The 21,457-nt window shown below is 46.2% G+C and overlaps 1 protein-coding gene across 1 annotated transcript in view; it reads right to left on the bottom strand.

Moving 5' to 3' along the window:
- The window catches only part of ANKS6 (ankyrin repeat and sterile alpha motif domain containing 6), an 88,959-nt gene extending 76,617 nt beyond the window's left edge, over nucleotides 1–12,342 (bottom strand). Inside the window, exons 1-2 of the mRNA XM_077269616.1 lie at nucleotides 11,910–12,342; nucleotides 2,044–2,546 (exon numbers count right to left, since the gene is read on the bottom strand). Coding sequence (XP_077125731.1) covers nucleotides 2,044–2,546; nucleotides 11,910–12,199 — 793 coding nt within the window. The 5' untranslated portion in view covers nucleotides 12,200–12,342. The remainder of the gene's footprint in view (nucleotides 1–2,043; nucleotides 2,547–11,909) is intronic.
- Nucleotides 12,343–21,457: the final 9,115 nt, after the last annotated feature.

Here is a 21,457-nt window from a genome sequence, read left to right as displayed (position 1 = left end):
TACCTTGCTACTATGGTTTTTTTGCATGTTTAGGCTTCTATTGTGTCAGTATATACTGATCTATTTGAATTCCTCTCATTGATCTAAAGTACTCCAGATTTGTGAGGGTTTTTTTGGAATTGGTTAGATTACCAATACAATTCATTACTTGATTGTATTCACTGATAATTTCAGCATTTGATAAATAAAATATACTGTATGTGCATAGGGTCAGTTACACCGTGGCGTCCTCTATAAGAGTCACTATGTGGAGTTTTATTCATTTTATTATTTGTTAATATGGATTTAATCATTTTTTAATCATAATCCTCTTCATCTTTTTGGGCTATTCATTACTAGGCTACATGTGTTGTGTCTATGTACACAGTCTATAGACAGTGAGACACCTATCACAGGAGGGGGCGGAGTCAGACCAGAGCTCTGTCACAGTATGTTGATCACAAGGTGATTAAAGCTTCAGTCTAAGTGAACAGCACACTGACATGTGACACATCTCCGAATTCAGTATTTAAACCCCAAACTCATGCTGTCCTCAGATTACATAGCAAAAACCTGCTGACAGATTCCCTTTAACAAAACCATCATATCATTTACAGATCCTGTAAAGAGCAGTATTGTACTGCAGTTGTTGCTATAGGCAACAGCTCCATGTTTCCCTGGAATCAATTTTTAATTAAGTGGAATAGTACCAATTGTTGAAAACTGCATCAATTTTGATGATGACAATGGCAATTTGCTCCAATGTATCAGTGATGCATATGGTCATGTAAAAGGCTCCTTAAAAACACAGGACAGTTTATGTAACCCAGAAACCCACGGCCTTCATGTTCCCACCCTACAACAGGTTCATGCAGACTTGTCTTCTGAGAATGACGGCGCAGCTCTGCTCCATGCACTGCTTACATCTGGCCGTGGGCACACCAGGTAACAGCGGATCGGTGGGGGTCACCCATTTCAGACTGGTGAAATTATCCATTGGACACGTCATCAATATGTCAGTCCTGGACAACCTCTACAACTTTCTAACATCCTTTAAGTTTTATTTGAAGGTATTAGTTTGTTGTAAGTGAAAGCGGGCCGTGTAATATAAAGACATCATCGCCAGCCCTGGCTTCTCGGATCACTGCCTACATACAGATCTGCTGCCTCTCAATGTAAGCACAGCAAGACAGCAAAATATATATGTCAGGGCCACTGACTTATATACCACGCCATGCTGCTTCCCCCTCTCTATAGCAACACCCCCAAGCAATGAAGCTCAGTGGCAAATACTAGCACCAGGGTTTCAACAGAGAGGAGGGGAGGCTGGGAACAGTGAGGGACAAGGATGAAAAGCAAGAGGGTACAATATCATAGTTCTTAAGGTTGAAGGAAGACTTTAAGTCCATCTAGTTCAACCCATAGCCTAACCTAACATGCCCTAACATGTTGGTCCAGAGGAAGGCAAAAAAACCCATGTGGCAAAGACTAAGCTCCACATTGGGGAAAAAAATTCCTTCCCGACTCCACATACGGCAGTCAGACTAGTTCCCTGGATCAACGCCTTATCAAGGAATCTATGTACAGCATTTCTCCGCTCACACTCTGTTCGTATCAACATGACATAATATAAAAAAATTAGAAAGTGGACAACTTATTACTTATGGAGTGGATACCAGAATATGCCAATTTAAATGTTCTTCTACAAAGTAAAATTACTGACTGTATACAGCTTTACTGTGCTGCCTCCAGCCATATAGTAGTTTCAGTCGGTGGAGGATCAGGTCGGCAGCTCATCTACAAGCACAGCATTGCACCGGCTCAATACAAAGTCTATGCTAATGCTGGAGGTTACCTGAGCGCTTCTGCTCTCCTCGTTGGGTGTCTTAAGGGCCGACTGGCACTGTCTACAGAGTGAAATGTTGCTTTGTAGCAATCGATCCAGCTAATGTGAACACCCACATCATGATATAATAATGATATGTGAACTGTATAAAAATGCTATAAATATTGTGCCTGAACTGGAATACGTAGACATAGAAAGGAGGAACACTTGCCCCGTACCGGTCTTAGGTCTGATTGTGGTAATAGAATCCAGATAATCTTTCATGTCCTTGTGTTTGACGTTCAAGGCAATCTCAAAAGGTGTTTTATCCAAACCGTTTACTTGATCAGGGTCAGCACCCCTATCCACCAGCTGCTGGGCCACACTCACGCGTCCATGAAGGGCAGCCAACATCAATGGACTCCATCCCGTCCTTACACGATAATTTACGTCGGCTCCCGAGTCCAATAATAAACGGACCACTGCCTCATGAGCATGCTGGGCAGACGTCATCAGGGCTGTAATCTCGGGCATATCCTCTCTGTGGCCCTTACTGCTCACCAGGCTGGCATCAATATGGTCATAATTGTCCACAAAAGCGCCACTATCGAGAAGCAGCTTGACCACGCTTGTGTGGCCGCCTCTTGATGCCACCGTCAGGACGCTTGCTCCCAGGCGGTTCTGTGCATTGACATCAGCACCGTTCTCCAGTAGTATAAGTGCAATATTTAAATGTCCTGACCTGAAGAATAAAAGCAGTGAGAAGATGAAATATCAGATAGCGGCGGTAGCTTCAGCGTTACTATAACACATGGAAGAATACATAAAAGGAACAGAGCACACAGACAAGTGGACCCTTATAAAACACACAGCTGTCATCATTCATCCCCAGAATCCACATCAATATATAAGTGCTGGAAAGATCAATCTGGCTCTGTTCTTGCCTTCTAGGCAGACAACCCCCTTTGCAAAAGCTATATGCCTGAAAAGGGGTATTCCCAGAATCAAAGTTATCCCATATCCATAGGCTGTGGATAACTTACTGATCGCTGTGGGTGCAACAACTGGGACCCTCAGAGATACCGAGGTCATCAGGCTCTACAGTACCCCATCTTGAATGGAGCGGAGGCGTTCATACTTGAGCCTTGCTCCATCACACATCCATGACACCGACAAAGAAAGCATAGTGCAGCGCTCCACAGACAATGAATGCCGTGGTGCGCCTTTATCGGAATTGCTGGGGTTCCCAGGGTCATTTTCAATTCTGGAACTCGACTTCTATGGGAAAGTTTGCTAGGCATGCTCTGACCTGTGAAGAGGTCAACAAGCTGTGATCATATATATACACTGTACGTATAGGTAAAAACCTTACAAAATGTGTTTACAAAAAAAAAAAGCTTAAGTCAATCAATAGGTCCATTCTCTGATGCGTGAGACCCATGAAGGTGCTCACATGTTCAGAAAATATGCTGTGACAGCAGATAAGGTATAAAATGATAAAATAAGAAGTACTTGCCAGTAAAAGCCCCCACAGCTCCAACACTGCTCCTCTGCCGGTCTTTGCCTGCAGGATTACAGCAGTGACTGCCGGTCTACAAGTGATAACTGCAGCCAATCACGGGCCTTTGCGCCATACCAAGCTCGCGAGTAAACAGGTAACACTGCAGCCCCGTAAGCAGAGCGGTGCTGGCGCTGGCGGAAATGCTTGTATTATTATTCTAATCCATTATCTCCTCATCCTCCAGTTTCCTAAAGTTTGCCTACCCCTATAAGCTTTATGCATGTGAGGCAACGGTCACACACAGACTCCTGCCAAAGTGTCAACAGCGGCACACAGTATCTTACATTCCACAATCTATTGCCCCTCGGAGAGGACATATAAGCAGCATAGGTGCCTGTATCTCACAGCCTTTCCTCTGCCTACATGCTCATTCTGTTGCAGATTTGTCACAGATCTCACCGTAAAGAGGTTGCCGAAGGTTGGGATGAAAATCTGCAGTCACTTTGTGTGTCCCCAACAGCGCGCACATCACACACTGTCAGGAATCTCTGGTGCCGACGGTGAGAGCTGGCGGTTACGTGACTGCAAGTATGCGATTTACATACCTCCACCCACAGTTTAACTGGACGTGCGATGCCTCGATCAAAACAGGTCAAGTCAGCAAGGCCGAGCATGTCTAGTTAGCATGTGACTGCATGCAAATCGCTTAATGGCGGTCACATGACTGCACATTCTCACCGCTGGCACCGGAGAATCAGACAGCGTGCAGCAGTGTGCGAACTGTGGGGGTTCAGAAGTCTGCTTTCTTTCCAAACCGGGACAACCTCTACTCCCAGGCATTTATATTTTTGCTTTTTATAAATCCGCCATACAGTTTCAAAGATACGGGCCTTGTTATTTAGTGCTCATGTTTATGGCCCTTACCAAGCGGGCAGTGCTGACAGGATTCCTGGTGGATGTCTTTATGCTGCTCTGCACCATTACCTTGGGAGCAAAGCCCCCCTTAATAAACACCATAATGTGTTTTTTATTTTTTTATTTTTTTTATTTTGTGCTAATATCTCTGGACACATATGGTGGATTATACAAAGGATAAGACACCATAAAGCAGTAAGAATAAAAAAGGGCAAAAAATGGTGTCTTTGACCTGATTACAGGTCCTCTAAGTGTAGAAAGGGTGAAATCCGTATCAGGCAACACATAGAGATGTAGAGGGGGGTATGGTGCGTACCGGTATTTCCAATGAGATCCCAGGTAGATTTTTTTCTTTTACTTTAAAGGGAATCCGTCACCCCCCAGGGCCTATTAAGGTAAAAGAGCCACCTTCCTTAGCACTAAGGCTGCATTCTGTGAAGGTGGCTCTTATGTTTAGCATCCCTAGGAACGCTGAAATAATCACTTTTATAAATTTGGCGCCATACCTCTATTGAGTCAGGGAGGTGTGTTTTCTCCCTGACTCAAGCTCCTCGCAGCAAGGCGCGATCTACTTACATCACTTGATGTAAGTTCCAGGGCAGCGCATGCCCGAGAAATAATTGCAGAGCGCAGGCGCCGGTGACGGCACAAGACAGAGAGGAGGCGGCGCCCAGTGGGGTGATGGACGGCTGCCAGGCGCTTGAGTCAGGGAGAAAAAATGAACATTTAGCTTTTTTTCACAAACATGTTCTTTTAGTCCCTTTTTTTTGTTGTTTTCCCAAGGTTAACAGGAGAAATTGCACCCCAGAATTTGTTGTACATTTCTCCTGAGTACGCCGATACCCAAAATTTTGAGGTAAACCACTGTTTTGGACGCACAGCGGGGTTCGAAAGCGAAAGAGCGCCATTTGACTTTTTGAATGCAAAATTTGCTGGCATCATTAACAGACACCATGTCGCGCTTGGAGAGCCCTTTATGTGCCTAACAGTGGAATCCCCCACAAGTGACACCATTTTGGAAACTACACCCCTCAGGGAACTTATCTAGACGTGTGGTGAGCACCTTGAACCTACAGGTGCTTCACAGAATTTTGCAACGTTGATCTATGAAAGTGAAAAAAAATATATATTTTTCTAACAGAAATGTTGTTTTAGCCTCAAATTTTCTCATTTTCACAAGGATGGCAGAAGAAAATGGATCCCAACATTTGTTGTGTAATTTTCCTGAGTACATAGCCCCCCGTATGTGGTGGAAAACTGCTTTTGAGGCACAGTGCAAAGCTCAGGAGGGAAGAAGAGCCATACTGGAGTTCAGATTTCACTGGACTGGTTTGAGGGTGCCATGTCACATTATTGGCAGAGCCCCCAAGGTGCCAGAACAGCAGAACCTCCCCATAAGACCCCATTTAACAAACTAAGCCTCTCAAAGAATTCATATAGAGGTGCAGTGATATTGACACCACAGGTGGGTCACTGATTTTTATATCATTGGGCAGTGAAGGGGAAAGAAAAATAATGACAGTTTTACCACCAAACATTTTGCAACATCTGCAAGGAGTTTGTATGTTCTCCCCGTGTTTGCGTGGGTTTCCTCCAGGTTCTCCGGTTTCCTCCCACATTCCAAAGACATACTGATAGGGAATTTAGATTGTGAGCCCCATTGGGGACAGTGATGATAATGTGTGCAAACTGTAAAGCGCTGCGGAATATGTTAGCGCTATATAAAAAGAAATATTATTATTATTCCATCTATTTTCTCTCTGAGTGACGTGACAGATGAAACCCCCGAGGGATCTATTCACTATAATGAGGCAGCAGAGTTACTCTGGACTCTGTCTGGCCTCTGTTCCGCAGTGTCCTTTTAAGATGTGCACAGAACTGTGGCAGAGCGCACTTTTATAAATATCTAAAAAGATGGACACCGTCGGATCACAGGCCAGACAGCATCCACAGTGCCTCCATCTGCCTCATTATAGGAAATATTCCCCTAGAGGTTCCATCTGAATCACGTATTTCAGAGACTTACATGGAAACCCCAGTGTAAGCACTCAGCATAGAGCACAGGATAAGTGAGAGTCAAGCCGTTATGCGATCTTTTGGAGGCAGAACGGAAAAAAAGAAAAAAAAAAAAAAATCAACAGCATGCGAAGAATTGGTTTTATTTATTTTTTACACCATTCCTCATGCAGTATAAGTTATAAGGCGACTTTATTCTTTGGGTCGGTGTGATTACAGTGATACCAGATTTATATTGAGTTCTTATGTTTGGCTGCTGTCACACACTAAAAGACGCTCTCTTTTACAAAACAATGTTTTTGAATTGCCATATTTTGAGAGCCATAGTTTTTCCATATTTCGGCAGACAGTCATGGGAGGGCTTTTTTTTTTTGGCCAAGCTGGCGTTTTAATTGCTACCTTTTTTGGGCAAATTACATTTTTTGATTGCTTTAAATTCCGATTTTTGAGAGGCAAAACTAGCAAAAAACAAACTCAGGAATTTTTTTTTTGGGGGGGGTGGGTTTATGCTGTTCCACATGGGGTAGAATTTATAAGGCAACCTTATTTTTGGGATCAGTACGATTAAAGCGATACCCTATGTATATTTTTTAAATATTTTTACACAATAAAAACTTTAAAATATATATATTTTTGCATCTATTTATTCTGAGCGCTAGAACTTATTTTTCCGCTGATGGAGCTGTATGACGGCTTGTTTTTTGCATGACGTTTTCAGCAGGACTATTTTTATTTACAACTGTCTTTTTGATCGGCGGTATGATGATAAAGCATTGTTTTTTGACTAGTTTTTTTATTTATTTATTTTACAGTGTTCACTAAAGGGGTTAACTAATGGGACAGTTTTATAGGGCGGGTCATTACGGACATGCAACTACCAAATAGGTGTACCTTTTTTTTTGTTTATTTTTTGTTTTTACATAAATTTATTAGATTAATATACGGTATATATTTTTTACCCTGACCGCTGTTCTCTTACTCTTAAATGCTTTTGCATTGCAGGGAATTAGATCAGTGCATCGCAAGCATCGACGAGGCGTGTAGATCCTAATCTGAGCAGGAGCTTACAGGCACCATCCCTGGGTGACTCCGCGGTCATCTTTCCACTCGGGGTTACCATGGAGACCATCAGCACAATGCGATCGCCAATCGGAGCTCCCTCCCTCTGTGATGCCCATCGATGTTGCCATTGACAGCGGCATCAGAGGGGTTAACCCCTTTACCCCCCCAAGGGTGGTTTGCACGTTAGTGACCGGGACAATTATTACAATTCTGACCACTGTCCCTTTATGAGGTTATAATTCTGGAACGCTTCAATGGATCCCAGTGATTCTGACACTGTTTTCTCGTGACATATTGTGCTTCATGTGAGTGGTAAAATTTCCATGATATTACTTGAGTTTGTGGAAAAAAAAAAAAAAGAAATTTGGCGAAAATTTAGAAAATTTCACAATTTTCCAAATTAGAATTTTTATGCCCTTAAATCACAGAGATATGTCACACAAAATACTTAATAAGTAACATTTCTCACATGTCTACTTTACATCAGCACAATCTTGGAACCAAAATTTTTTTTTTGTTAGGGATTTATAAGGGTTAAAATTTGACCAGCAATTTCTCATTTTTACAACACCATTATTTTTTTTAGGGACCACATCACATGTGAAGTCACTTTGAAGGGTCTATATGATAGAAAATACCCAGGTGAGACACCATTCTAATAACTGCACCCCTCAAGGTGCTCAAAACCACATTCATGAAGTTTATTAACCCTTCAGGTGTTTCACAGGAATTTTTGGAATGTTTAAATAAAAATGAACATTTAACTTTTTTTTCACCAAAAATTTACTTCTGATCCAATTTGTTTTATTTTACCAAGGGTAACAGGAGAAATTGGACTCCAATAGTTGTTGAACAATGTCCTGAGTACGCCGATACCCCATATGTGGGGGTAAACAAGTGTTTGGGCGCATGGCAGAGCTCGGAAGGGTAGGAGCGCCATTTGACTTTTCAATGCAAAATTGGCTGGAATTGAGATGGGACGCCATGTCTCGTTTGGAGAGCCCCTGATGTGCCTAAACATTGAAATCCCCCACAAAGTGACACCATTTTGGAAAGTAGACCCCCTAAGGAACTTATCTAGATGTGTGGTGAGCACTTTGAACCCCCAAGTGCTTCACAGAAGTTTATAACGCAGAGCCATGAAAATAAAAAAATATTTTTTTCCCCCCCCGCAAAAATGATTTTTTTAGCCCCCAGTTTTGTATTTTCCCAAGAGTAACAGGAGAAATTGGACCCCAAAAGTTATTGTCCAATTTGTCCTGAGTACGCTGATACCCCATATGTGGGGATAAACCACTGTTTGTGCGCATGGCAGAGCTCGGAAGGGAAGGAGCACCGTTTTACTTTTTCAAAGCAGAATTGTATGGATTGAGATCGGACGTCAAGTTGCATTTGCAGACCCCCTGATGTGCCTAAACAGTGGAAACCTCCCAATTCTAAGTCTACGTTCACATTTGCGGTCTGCGCCGCAGCGTCGGGCACCGCAGCGTCGCCACATGCGTCATGCGCCCCTATATTTAACATGGGGGCGCATGGACATGCGTCGCACTTGCGTTTTGCGCCGCATGCGTCCCTGCGGCGCCCGCGTCCGGGCGCAGAGGACGCAGCAAGTTGCATTTTTGCTGCGTCCAAAATCAATCAAAAAAAGGACGCATGCGGCGCAAAACGAAGCGTTGTGCATGCGTTTTGCTGCGTTTTTGTTTGCGTTGTGGCGCCGACGCTGCGGCGCACAACGCAAATGTGAACGTAGCCTAACTGAAACCCTAACCCCAACACACCCCTAAGCCTAATCCCAACCCTAACCCTAATCCCAAACCTAACCACATCCCTAACCCGAACACACCCCTAACCCTAATCCCAACCCTAACCATACGCCTAACCCTGACACACCCCTAACCCAACCGTAAACGTAATCCAAACCCTAACCCCAACTCTAGCCCTAACCCTAAATACATTTTTTAATTTTTCCCTAACTAAGGCGGTGATAATCGGGGGTTTGATTTACTATTTATAGCGGGTTTTTATAGCGGGTTTTTATGTTTGGCAGCTGTCACATACTAAGACGCTTTTTATTGCAAAAAATATTTTTTGCGTTACCACATTCTGAGAGCTATAATTTTTACATATTTTGGTCCACAGAGTCATATGAGGTCTTGTTTTTTGCGGGACAAGTTGATGTTTTTATTGGTACCATTTTCGGGCACATGGCTTTTTTTAATCCCTTTTTATTCAGATTTTTGTTAGGCAGAATGAACAAAAACCAGCAATTTGTGAATTTCTTTTGGGGGGGCGTTTATACCGTTCCGCGTTTGGTAAAATTGATAAAGCAGTTTTATTCTTCGGGTCAGTACGATTACAGCGATACCTCATTTATATTTTTTTTTATGTTTTGGCGCTTTTATACAATAAAAACTTTTAGAGAAAAAATAATTATTTTTACATCGCTTTATTCTGAGGGCTATAACTTTTTTATTTTTTCGCTGATGATGCTGTATGGCGGCTCATTTTTTTGCGGGACAAGATGACATTTTCAGCGGTACCATGGTTATTTATATCGGTCTTTTTGATAGCGTGTTATTCCACTTTTTGTTCGGCGGTATGAAGATAAAGCATTGTTTTTTGCCTAGGTTTTTTTTTTTTTTTAATGATGTTCACTGAAGGGGTTAACTAGTGGGACAGTTTTATAGGTCGGGTCGTTACGGACGCAGCGATACTAAATGTGTACTTTTGTTTGTTATTTTTTATTTACATAAAGAGATGTATTTAATGGAAAAAAAAAAATTATTTATTTATTCAGGATTTTTTTTTTTTTATTATTTTGTCCCACTGTGGGACATTATGGTAAAGTGTCAGATCGCTGATCTGACACTTTGCACAGCACTGTGTCAGATCAGCGATCTGACAGGCACTGCAGGAGGCTTGCCGGCGCCTGCTCTGAGCAGGCACTTGTAAGCCACCTCCCTGCAGGACTCGGAAGGAGCCCCACGGCCATTTGGGATCCGTATATGGGGCTCGGTCGGTATTTGGGGTAGGAGTGTCTGACACTGTATATGGGGCTCGGTCAGTATTTGGGGTAGGAGTGTGTGGCACAGTATATGGGGCTCGGTCAGTATTTGGGGTAGGAGTGTCTGACACTGTATATGGGGCTCGGTCAGTATTTGGGGTAGCTGTGTGTGGCACTGTATATGGGGCTCGGTCAGTATTTGGGGTAGGAGTGTGTGACACTGTATATGGGGCTCGGTCAGTATTTGGGGTAGGAGTGTCTGACACTGTATATGGGGCTCGGTCAGTATTTGGGGTAGGAGTGTGTGGCACAGTATATGGGGCTCGGTCAGTATTTGGGGTAGGAGTGTCTGACACTGTATATGGGGCTCGGTCAGTATTTGGGGTAGCTGTGTGTGGCACTGTATATGGGGCTCGGTCAGTATTTGGGGTAGGAGTGTGTGACACTGTATATGGGGCTCGGTCGGTATTTGGGGTAGGAGTGTGTGGCACTGTATATGGGGCTCGGTCAGTATTTGGGGTAGGAGTGTGTGGCACTGTATATGGGGCTCGGTCAGTATTTGGGGTAGGAGTGTGTGACACTGTATATGGGGCTCGGTCAGTATTTGGGGTAGGAGTGTGTGACACTGTATATGGGGCTCGGTCAGTATTTGGGGTAGGAGTGTGTGACAGTATATGGGGCTCGGTCAGTATTTGGGGTAGGAGTGTGTGACACTGTATATGGGGCTCGGTCAGTATTTGGGGTAGGAGTGTGTGACACTGTATATGGGGCTCGGTCAGTATTTGGGGTAGGAGTGTGTGACAGTATATGGGGCTCGGTCAGTATTTGGGGTAGGAGTGTGTGGCACAGTATATGGGGCTCGGTCGGTATTTGGGGTAGGAGTGTGTGGCACTGTATATGGGGCTCGGTCAGTATTTGGGGTAGGAGTGTGTGACACTGTATATGGGGCTCGGTCAGTATTTGGGGTAGGAGTGTGTGACAGTATTTGGGGTAGGAGTGTGTGGCACTGTATATGGGGCTCGGTCAGTATTTGGGGTAGGAGTGTGTGGCACAGTATATGGGGCTCGGTCAGTATTTGGGGTAGGAGTGTGTGGCACAGTATATGGGGCTCGGTCAGTATTTGGGGTAGGAGTGTGTGGCACTGTATATGGGGTCGGTCAGTATTTGGGGTAGGAGTGTGTGGCACTGTATATGGGGCTCGGTCAGTATTTGGGGTAGGAGTGTGTGGCACAGTATATGGGGCTCGGTCAGTATTTGGGGTAGGAGTGTGTGGCACAGTATATGTGTACAGGGCTGGAAGTGATGTCCTCCTGATACTTATGGGGTACACTGACTTCCATATGGGGCCATGCTGGGTACAATAGTGCCCTACAGGGCTGGAAGTAATTTCCTACAGACACCTATGGGGTACACTGACATATAGGGCCATGCTAGCTACTGTAGTGCCCCCACAGTGGAACAGACGTGGGCTGTGTTTGTGAGCCCACCCTATGTGTACAGGGCTGGAAGTGATGTCCTCCTGACACCTATGGGGTACACTGACCTCCATATAGGGCCATGCTGGGTGCAGTAGTTCCCCCACAGTAGTAGGGCGGTGACGTCTGTACCTGGCAGCCTGCATCAGCGGGGTCCAGCCATAATGGTTCCTGCTGTCCACAGAGGCCCCTTTCCTCAGCACAAACCTGACGATAGGCTCATGTCCGCCGCCGGCCGCCAGCTGCAGCCCGGTGTTCCCGTCCTCGTCAGTGGAGTCCACCGGCACCAGAGCCGGGCTGTCCGCGGGAGGCTCCCCGGGGCTGGACGGGTCGGGCTCCAGCAGCCTGCGGGCACTCTCCAGATCCCCATCCTCACAGGCTCGGAGGAGCAGCTGGCACTGAGCCGGGATCGTGCACTCCATGGAGCGGCGGCCGGAGCCTGCCACACAGCAGCGCAGGAACGGAGGAAGTAGCGGATTAGCGGTCACCGGGGGCAGAGCCTGGGAGCGCCGGTGGTGTCCAGCTCTCTACACCGCCACCTCCGCTCTGGCCACAGATAACGGCGACATTCCTCTGGAGACAGACAACGGGACGTTCCCAGCTATTCCCGGTTGAGCTGCCAACTGCGCATGCGCCTATGGAAGTATTCCTAGCACTGACCCGTCAGAGATTGGATCCGCTCCTCCAGGTAGTGGCGGAATGTGAGGGGCCAGGAGCCCCCTGATGCCCAGTGTACGGTTACAGGGACGCAAGATACCCAATAAATCGGATTAACTTCTAGGGCTCATTCTCATTTGCTAGAAAAATGGATGACTGCAATCCGATAAAAAAGTGGATAGCACTCTGACCAATGTTATTCAAAGGCTGACATGTAGAGATGAGCGAATCCGAACAGTAACGTTCAGCGTCTGTATTGAACACCCACTGCACAGTACCACTCCTCCCGTCCTGTATATATATATATATATATATATATATATATATATATATATATATATATACACACTGCACAGTACCACTCCTCCCGTCCTGTATATATATATATATATATATATATATATATATATATATATATATATATATATATATATATACACACTGCACAGTACCACTCCTCCCGTCCTGTGTATACACTCACCGGCCACTTTATTAGGTACACCATGCTAGTAACGGGTTGGACCCTCTTTTGCCTTCAGAACTGCCTCAGTTCTTCGTGGCATAGATTCAACAAGGTGCTGGAAGCATTCCTCAGAGATTTTGGTCCATATTGACATGATGGCATCACACAGTTGCCGCAGATTTGTCGGCTGCACATCCCAAAGATGCTCCATACAAGGCAGGATGGATCCATGCTTTCATGTTGTTTACGCCAAATTCTGACCCTACCATCCGAATGTCGCAGCAGAAATCGAGACTCATCAGACCAAGCAACGTTTTTCCAATCTTCTACTGTCCAATTTCGATGAGCTTGTACAAATTGTAGCCTCAGTTTCCTGTTCTTAGCTGAAAGGAGTGGTACCCGGTGTGGTCTTCTGCTGCTGTAGCCCATCTGCCTCAAAGTTCGACGCACTGTGCGTTCAGAGATGCTCTTAGGCCTACCTTGGTTGTAACGGGTGGCGATTTGAGTCACTGTTGCCTTTCTATCAGCTCGAACCAGTCTGCCCATTCTCCTCTGACCTCTGGCATCAACAAGGCATTTCCGCCCACAGAACTGCCGCTCACTGGATTTTTTTTCTTTTTCGGACCATTCTCTGTAAACCCTAGAGATGGTTGTGTGTGAAAATCCCAGTAGATCAGCAGTGAAATACTCAGACCAGCCCTTCTGGCACCAACAACCATGCCACGTTCAAAGGCACTCAAATCACCTTTCTTCCCCATACTGATGCTCGGTTTGAACTGCAGGAGATTGTCTTGACCATGTCTACATGCCTAAATGCACTGAGTTGCCGCCATGTGATTGGCTGATTAGAAATTAAGTGTTAACAAGAAGTTGGACAGGTGTACCTAATAAAGTGGCCGGTGAGTGTATATATATATATATATATATATATATATATATATATATATATACACACTGCACAGTACCACTCCTCCTGTCCTGTATATATACTGCACAGTACCACTCCTGTCCTGTATATATACCCTGCACAGTACCACTCCTCCTGTCCTGTATATATATATATGTATATATATATATATATATATATACACACTGCACAGTACCACTCCTCCTGTCCTGTATATATACTGCACAGTACCACTCCTCCTGTCCTGTATTTATACCCTGCACAGTACCACTCCTCCTGTCCTGTATATATATATATACACACTGCACAGTACCACTCCTCCTGTCCTGTATATATACTGCACAGTACCACTCCTCCTGTCCTGTATATATATATATATATATATATATATATATATATATATATATATATGCAGCGCCCCCACCGCCGCAGGGCCGAGGGGTACCCGGTACCGGGCCTCGGAGTCTCTGCTCTGGGGTTGTCACGGTGACTAGGCCCAGTCCGTGACCCTGCCGAGGGGCGTACAGTGATAGATATGATGGATGATGGTGGTGGTGGTGCGGTGCAGTAAATAACGAGGACACCAAGTTGCAGTCTCTTTACCTCTTTACTGAAGATCTCTGGGTCCTCAGTCCAGAATCTGGATAACCAGGCTGCGCAAGTCCGGCCGGTCCAATGGCACCTCCAGAGTTCTCTTAGCAGGTGGAAATCTGTGCCTTCCTTCTAGCGCTATGTGTTGCGGTCCTTCCCTGCTGTGCTTACAGAAAGTCCCCACAACTGTTGTGTCTGTTTCTTAAGTTCCCTCACAACTCGATTAGATGATGTTCTGCTAATCCTCCGTCCCCCCTGATCTTCTGGTTGGGACGGCACCCGTTTGACGGGTAGGCTCGGAGCTCTTCCGGGACCCTAGAGTCGCCCCTCTCCACAAGTTGCCCCCCAAGACTGCATAGGTGATTTAAGTTAGACAGCCCGCCTTAGACTGACTGTCCTGCCGCTGTTTAGAGTATTGCTTGAAGCTAGATGTTGAAATACTCTCTCGGCGTTCCGGCCACCGGTAGTGCGCCTCAGTAGGATGTTGCCTCGGTCTTACAGCACGACTCCTACTGGTATTTCTCCTATTGCTTTGATCTCGTTTCTCACTCAGCACAATCTATCTCGCTTCTGGTCCTTCCTTGGGCACCGCCGCTATCCTGAGCAGGCACGGTCCCGTTACGTTCGTTCAAGTTGCCAAGCCTCTGTCAGGATCCCACCCGTGACAGAGACCCTACTGTATCTTCCCCCACAACACCCTCTGCCACAAGGTGTTGCCTGGTTCCAACCCAGTCAGCTTTCTCCTCTAACTTCCTGCCTGACCCCCAGTTTACCCACTATGGTGGGGAGTGGCCTAGTGAATAGAACCCTTAGCTCCACCCGGAGGCCCGGCTGTGAAATGTATTGGTGTCTGTGATACCTGATCAGATGAACTCCTTCAGTGCCATCAGACTCACCATAGCTCCCCATAGTGGCGGAGCCACGGTACTGCAACGACCAGGACTCTGGGGCGCTGCACTCCCCCCTGGTTAAACACAGTACTCCGGGACTGAGAAGAAAACAACAATACAAGTTAGCAAAAAGACATACAGTTTTGTTGAGTGCAATAACAATAAGTATACTTAAACAGAGCTTCCCTTTATGGGAGGTGAGGACACTTGAACGTTACAAACATGGTTAGATATCATAGCAACATGCTATAAATAACTTTTCTTACCCAACCGGGTATTCTACTAAGTGCAAAATTGTTGAACAATAATTTAACATTGCCTTTAAGGACATACACTCTGAATCCACTAAAGACCTTCTTATAATCACATTATAAGGTAATTTAACTTTTCCATTCTCCTTCTTTAAATCTGCAGGACCGCCTGTCCTAACGGCACCAGACCTACTGCCTCTCCCTTCTATGCAGGACCGCCCCGTTCAGCCCGGGCCTACTGCCTTTTCAACTACTATACACAGTATAGAACATAACATACTTTCAGTTTAAGAGCACCGAGCCATTTTTACATGACTCCTCTGAGGACTCAGGGTTCACCTTCTATCCCCACTATCTATCAACATTATCAAAAACAGTTTCTTTTATCGAACATTAAACCTTCTCATTATCTTTCTCACTAACATGCATGCTGGACACCACGTCTACCCCTACGGGCCCACTGCATCCTTCTTCTATCTTTCACTTTCTTTTTTAGAGAACATCATCAGCCTTTCTTTACAATTAACTAGTTGGATACATATAACTTTCTCATATAAACATTATCATCACTTTCTTTCATCAAACATTATTGCTATCTGTCTTAAAGCAATATCACCATTTACGTGCAACAAATGAACATCCCCTTTAAGAGGGGAACAAGTCTCTATGAGGTAGCATATCTTCTCAAGCTACCAGTCCGTACTCAGCAAAGGTTCCAGTGTGGTATCTTCACAAAGAGTCCTTCTTTAAGTAAAACCAGTAGGGAGCACCTTTAATAAGGTGTAAACTATGTACAAAAAGTTTGTATCATGCATTGTTCATGATCCAGCAGTTCTTTCAGGGATGAATAAACAGGAAACAAAACAAAAAACAGAAGAAGGGATCCCGGGTAAACAAAGGGATCCCTTTAAGAATAACCCAGGTCGGGTTTAAAGTAGCAAAAAGCAGAGAAACAAACAGTTAACTATGTACAGTTTCAGGTTTTCGCGGTTTAGTTGGACGGCTTCCAGGGCTGCACCTGGCACTTAAACCTTCCTGGCCTGGGAAAAGTGAGGTCCAGGGTTACACCCAGTGCTGGACAAACGCCGTTAATCCGTCTTTCATGTACGGTTAAATCATGCGCAGCTATGGAGGTCTGCGCAGCTTGAGTATGGGCATTTGCTGCAGCAGAGATAGCGGCTGCTGCAAGATCAGTCACTGGAATGGAGTCAGCAGTTGTGGCACTAGCAGTCACTGGAGGGGTGTCGGTCGTCAGGGCAGGGTCGTCCTTCATACCTGCTTCAGATGCGGTCCCTCCGGTGCCGGTCTGCTCCGCCTCCGCTGGGTTCTGGAATGCTGGCTGCAGGGCCTCGTGCTGCGACGTTGTCATCTCTGCTCGCAGCATCTCGCTTTCCGGCAGGGCCTTGCTTTCTGGCTTCGGAGCGCTGGAACTTCTTTCTTGCTCCGGACCAGACGAGGCTGCCGACAGATGTCTGGTGAGGCTCCTGATGATGGCCTTCTTCCACCCGGCCTCAGTGCTCAGCTGCGCCCGCCGGGGTCGGTCGCTGAGCTCGTCCACTCCGGCCTGCAGGAATTCAGCATCAGCGGTGGAGGCCTGGTTGCGGTGCCCCTCCGGGTGGCTGGGGGAGTCCTCTGCTCCGACCCCACGCTCCGGCTCCGGGCGGCTCGCCATGGCGTCCTCCATGTCGCTCACTCCTTCTTCCTGGTCCTTTTCCCGCTCTCTCCTTCGTGGGCGGTTTCGTTTTCTCTGTCTCTGCCCACCATTGAGGATCAGGAGGCGGATCTCGGCTGCTGACGGTCACGTCCTCAAGGGGCCGAGATATTTAGACTGGGCGGCCATTGTCTTTCGCGCTCTTCAGCTTGTTCACGCCTACTTCCACTCCCTTCTTCTTCTCCTGAGCTCTCCTTAGCGCTGTAATGGCGGCGGTTTTGGCGCGAACTTTTGGCGGCAAGTGACAATCCACAGTCTTTGCAATAAAGTACAGTCCAAGCACAGTAAATCACAGTTCCAAGGCACACATGACCTGATTCCTCAGGCTTAAGTAGATCCTGTTCGTGACGCCAAGTTTGCAGCGCCCCCACCGCCGCAGGGCCGAGGGGTACCCGGTACCGGGCCTCGGAGTCTCTGCTCTGGGGTTGTCACGGTGGCTAGGCCCAGTCCGTGACCCTGCCGAGGGGCGTACAGTGATAGATATGATGGATGATGGTGGTGGTGAGGCTGTTATGGTGCGGTGCAGTAAATAACGAGGACACCAAGTTGCAGTCTCTTTACCTCTTTACTGAAGATCTCTGGGTCCTCAGTCCAGAATCTGGATAACCAGGCTGCGCAAGTCCGGCCGGTCTAATGGCACCTCCAGAGTTCTCTTAGCAGGTGGAAATCTGTGCCTTCCTTCTAGCGCTATGTGTTGCGGTCCTTCCCTGCTGTGCTTACAGAAAGTCCCCACAACTGTTGTGTCTGTTTCTTAAGTTCCCTCACAACTCGATTAGATGATGTTCTGCTAATCCTCCGTCCCCCCCCTGATGTTCTGGTTGGGACGGCACCCGTTTGACGGGTAGGCTCGGAGCTCTTCCGGTACCCTAGAGTCGCCCCTCTCCACAAGTTGCCCCCCAAGACTGCATAGGTGATTTAAGTTAGACAGCCCGCCTTAGACTGACTGTCCTGCCGCTGTTTAGAGTATTGCTTGAAGCTAGATGTTGAAATACTCTCTCGGCGTTCCAGCCACCGGTAGTGCGCCTCAGTAGGATGTTGCCTCGGTCTTACAGCACGACTCCTACTGGTATTTCTCCTATTGCTTTGATCTCGTTTCTCACTCAGCACAATCTATCTCGCTTCTGGTCCTTCCTTGGGCACCGCCGCTATCCTGAGCAGGCACGGTCCCGTTACGTTCGTTCAAGTTGCCAAGCCTCTGTCAGGATCCCACCCGTGACAGAGACCCTACTGTATCTTCCCCCACAACACCCTCTGCCACAAGGTGTTGCCTGGTTCCAACCCAGTCAGCTTTCTCCTCTAACTTCCTGCCTGACCCCCAGTTTACCCACTATGGTGGGGAGTGGCCTAGTGAATAGAACCCTTAGCTCCACCCGGAGGCCCGGCTGTGAAATGTATTGGTGTCTGTGATACCTGATCAGATGAACTCCTTCAGTGCCATCAGACGCACCATAGCTCCCCATAGTGGCGGAGCCACAGTACTGCAACGACCAGGACTCTGGGGCGCTGCATATATATATATATACACTGCACAGTACCACTCCTCCTGTCCTGTATATACACTGCACAGTACCACTCCTCCTGTCCTGTATATATACACTGCACAGTACCACTCCTCCTGTCCTGTATATACACTGCACAGTACCACTCCTCCTGTCCTGTATATATACTGCACAGTACCACTCCTCCTGTCCTGTATATATACACTGCACAGTACCACTCCTCGTGTCCTGTATATACACTGCACAGTACCACTCCTCCTGTCCTGTATATATACTGCACAGTGCCCACTCCTCCTGTCCTGTATATATACTGCACAGTACCACTCCTCCTGTCCTGTATATATACTGCACAGTACCACTCCTCCTGTCCTGTATATATACTGCACAGTACCACTCCTCCTGTCCTGTATATATACTGCACAGTACCACTCCTCGTGTCCTGTATATATACTGCACAGTACCACTCCTCGTGTCCTGTATATATACACTGCACAGTACCACTCCTCCTGTCCTGTATATGTACACTGCACAGTACCACTCCTCCAGTCCTGTATATATACACTGCACAGTACCACTCCTCCTGTCCTGTATATATACTGCACAGTGCCCACTCCTCCTGTCCTGTATATACACTGCACAGTACCACTCCTCCTGTCCTGTATATATACTGCACAGTACCACTCCTCCTGTCCTGTATATGTACACTGCACAGTACCACTCCTCCTGTCCTGTATATATACTGCACAGTACCACTCCTCCTGTCCTGTGTATATACTGCACAGTACCACTCCTCGTGTCCTGTATATATACTGCACAGTACCACTCCTCCTGTCCTGTATATATACACTGCACAGTACTACTCCTCCTGTCCTGTATATATACACTGCACAGTACCACTCCTCCTGTCCTGTATATATACTGCACAGTACCACTCCTCCTGTCCTGTATATATACTGCACAGTACCACTCCTCCAGTCCTGTATATATACACTGCACAGTACCACTCCTCCTGTCCTGTATATACACTGCACAGTACCACTCCTCCTGTCCCGTATATATACTTCACAGTACCACTCCTCGTGTCCTGTATATATACACTGCACAGTACCACTCCTCCTGTCCTGTATATGTACACTGCACAGTACCACTCCTCCTGTCCTGTATATGTACACTGCACAGTACCACTCCTCCTGTCCTGTATATATACTGCACAGTACCACTCCTCCTGTCCTGTATATATACACTTCACATTATCACTCCTCCTGTCCTGTATATATACACTGCACAGTACCACTCCTCCTGTCCTGTATATATACTGCACATTATCACTCCTCCTGTCCTGTATATATACACTTCACATTATCACTCCTCCTGTCCTGTATATATACACTGCACAGTATCACTCCTCCTGTCCTGTATATATACACTGCACATTATCACTCCTCCTGTCCTGTATATACACACTGCACAGTACCACTCCTACTGTCCTGTATATATACACACTGCACAGTACCACTCCTATTGTCCTGTATATATACACTGCACAGTACCACTCCTCCTGTCCTGTATATATACACTGCACAGTACCCCTCCTCCTGTATATATACACTGCACATTATCACTCCTCCTGTCCTGTATATATACAATGAACAGTACCACTCCTCCTGTCCTGTATATATACACTGCACAGTACCACTCCTCCTGTCCTGTATATATACACTGCACAGTACTACTCCTCCTATCCTGTATATATACACACTGCACAGTACCACTCCTCCTGTCCTGTATATATACACACTGCACAGTACCACTCCTCCTGTCCTGTATATATACACTGCACATTATCACTCCTCCTGTCCTGTATATACACACTGCACAGTACCACTCCTCCTGTCCTGTATATATACACTGCACAGTACCACTCCTCTTGTCCTGTATATATACACTGCACAGTACCACTCCTCCTGTCCTGTAAATATACACTGCACAGTACCACTCCTACTGTCCTGTATATAAACACTGCACAGTAGCACTCCTGTCCTGTATATATACACTGCACAGTACCACTCCTACTGTCCTGTATATATACACTGCACAGTACCACTCCTCCTGTCCTGTATATATACACTGCACAGTACCACTCCTCCTGTCCTATATATATACACTGCACAGCACCACTCCTCCTGTCCTGTATGTATACACTGCACAGTACCACTCCTCCTGTCCTGTATATGTACATTGCACAGTACCACGCCTCCTGTCCTGTATATATACACTGCACAGTACCACTCCTCCTGTCCTGTATATATACAATGCACATTATCACTCCTCCTGTCCTGTATATACACACTGCACAGTACCACTCCTCCTGTCCTGTATATATACACTGCACAGTACCACTCCTCTTGTCCTGTATATATACACTGCACAGTACCACTTCTCCTGTCCTGTATATATACACTGCACAGTACCCCTCCTCCTGTATATACACACTGCACAGTACCACTCCTCCTGTCCTGTATATATACACTGCACAGTACTACTCCTCCTATCCTGTATATACACACCGTACAGTACCACTCCTCCTGTCCTGTATATATACACTGCACAGTACCACTCCTCCTGTCCTGTATATATACACTGCACAGTACCACTCCTCCTGTCCTGTATATATACACTGCACAGTACCACTCCTCCTGTCCTGTATAGAT

The sequence above is a fragment of the Ranitomeya variabilis genome, chromosome 6 (assembly GCF_051348905.1).
Source record: "Ranitomeya variabilis isolate aRanVar5 chromosome 6, aRanVar5.hap1, whole genome shotgun sequence".
Classification (NCBI taxonomy): Eukaryota; Metazoa; Chordata; class Amphibia; order Anura; family Dendrobatidae; genus Ranitomeya; species Ranitomeya variabilis.
The sequence above is the reverse complement of the archived record's forward strand: the minus strand, read 5'-3'. Positions and strand labels throughout refer to the sequence as shown.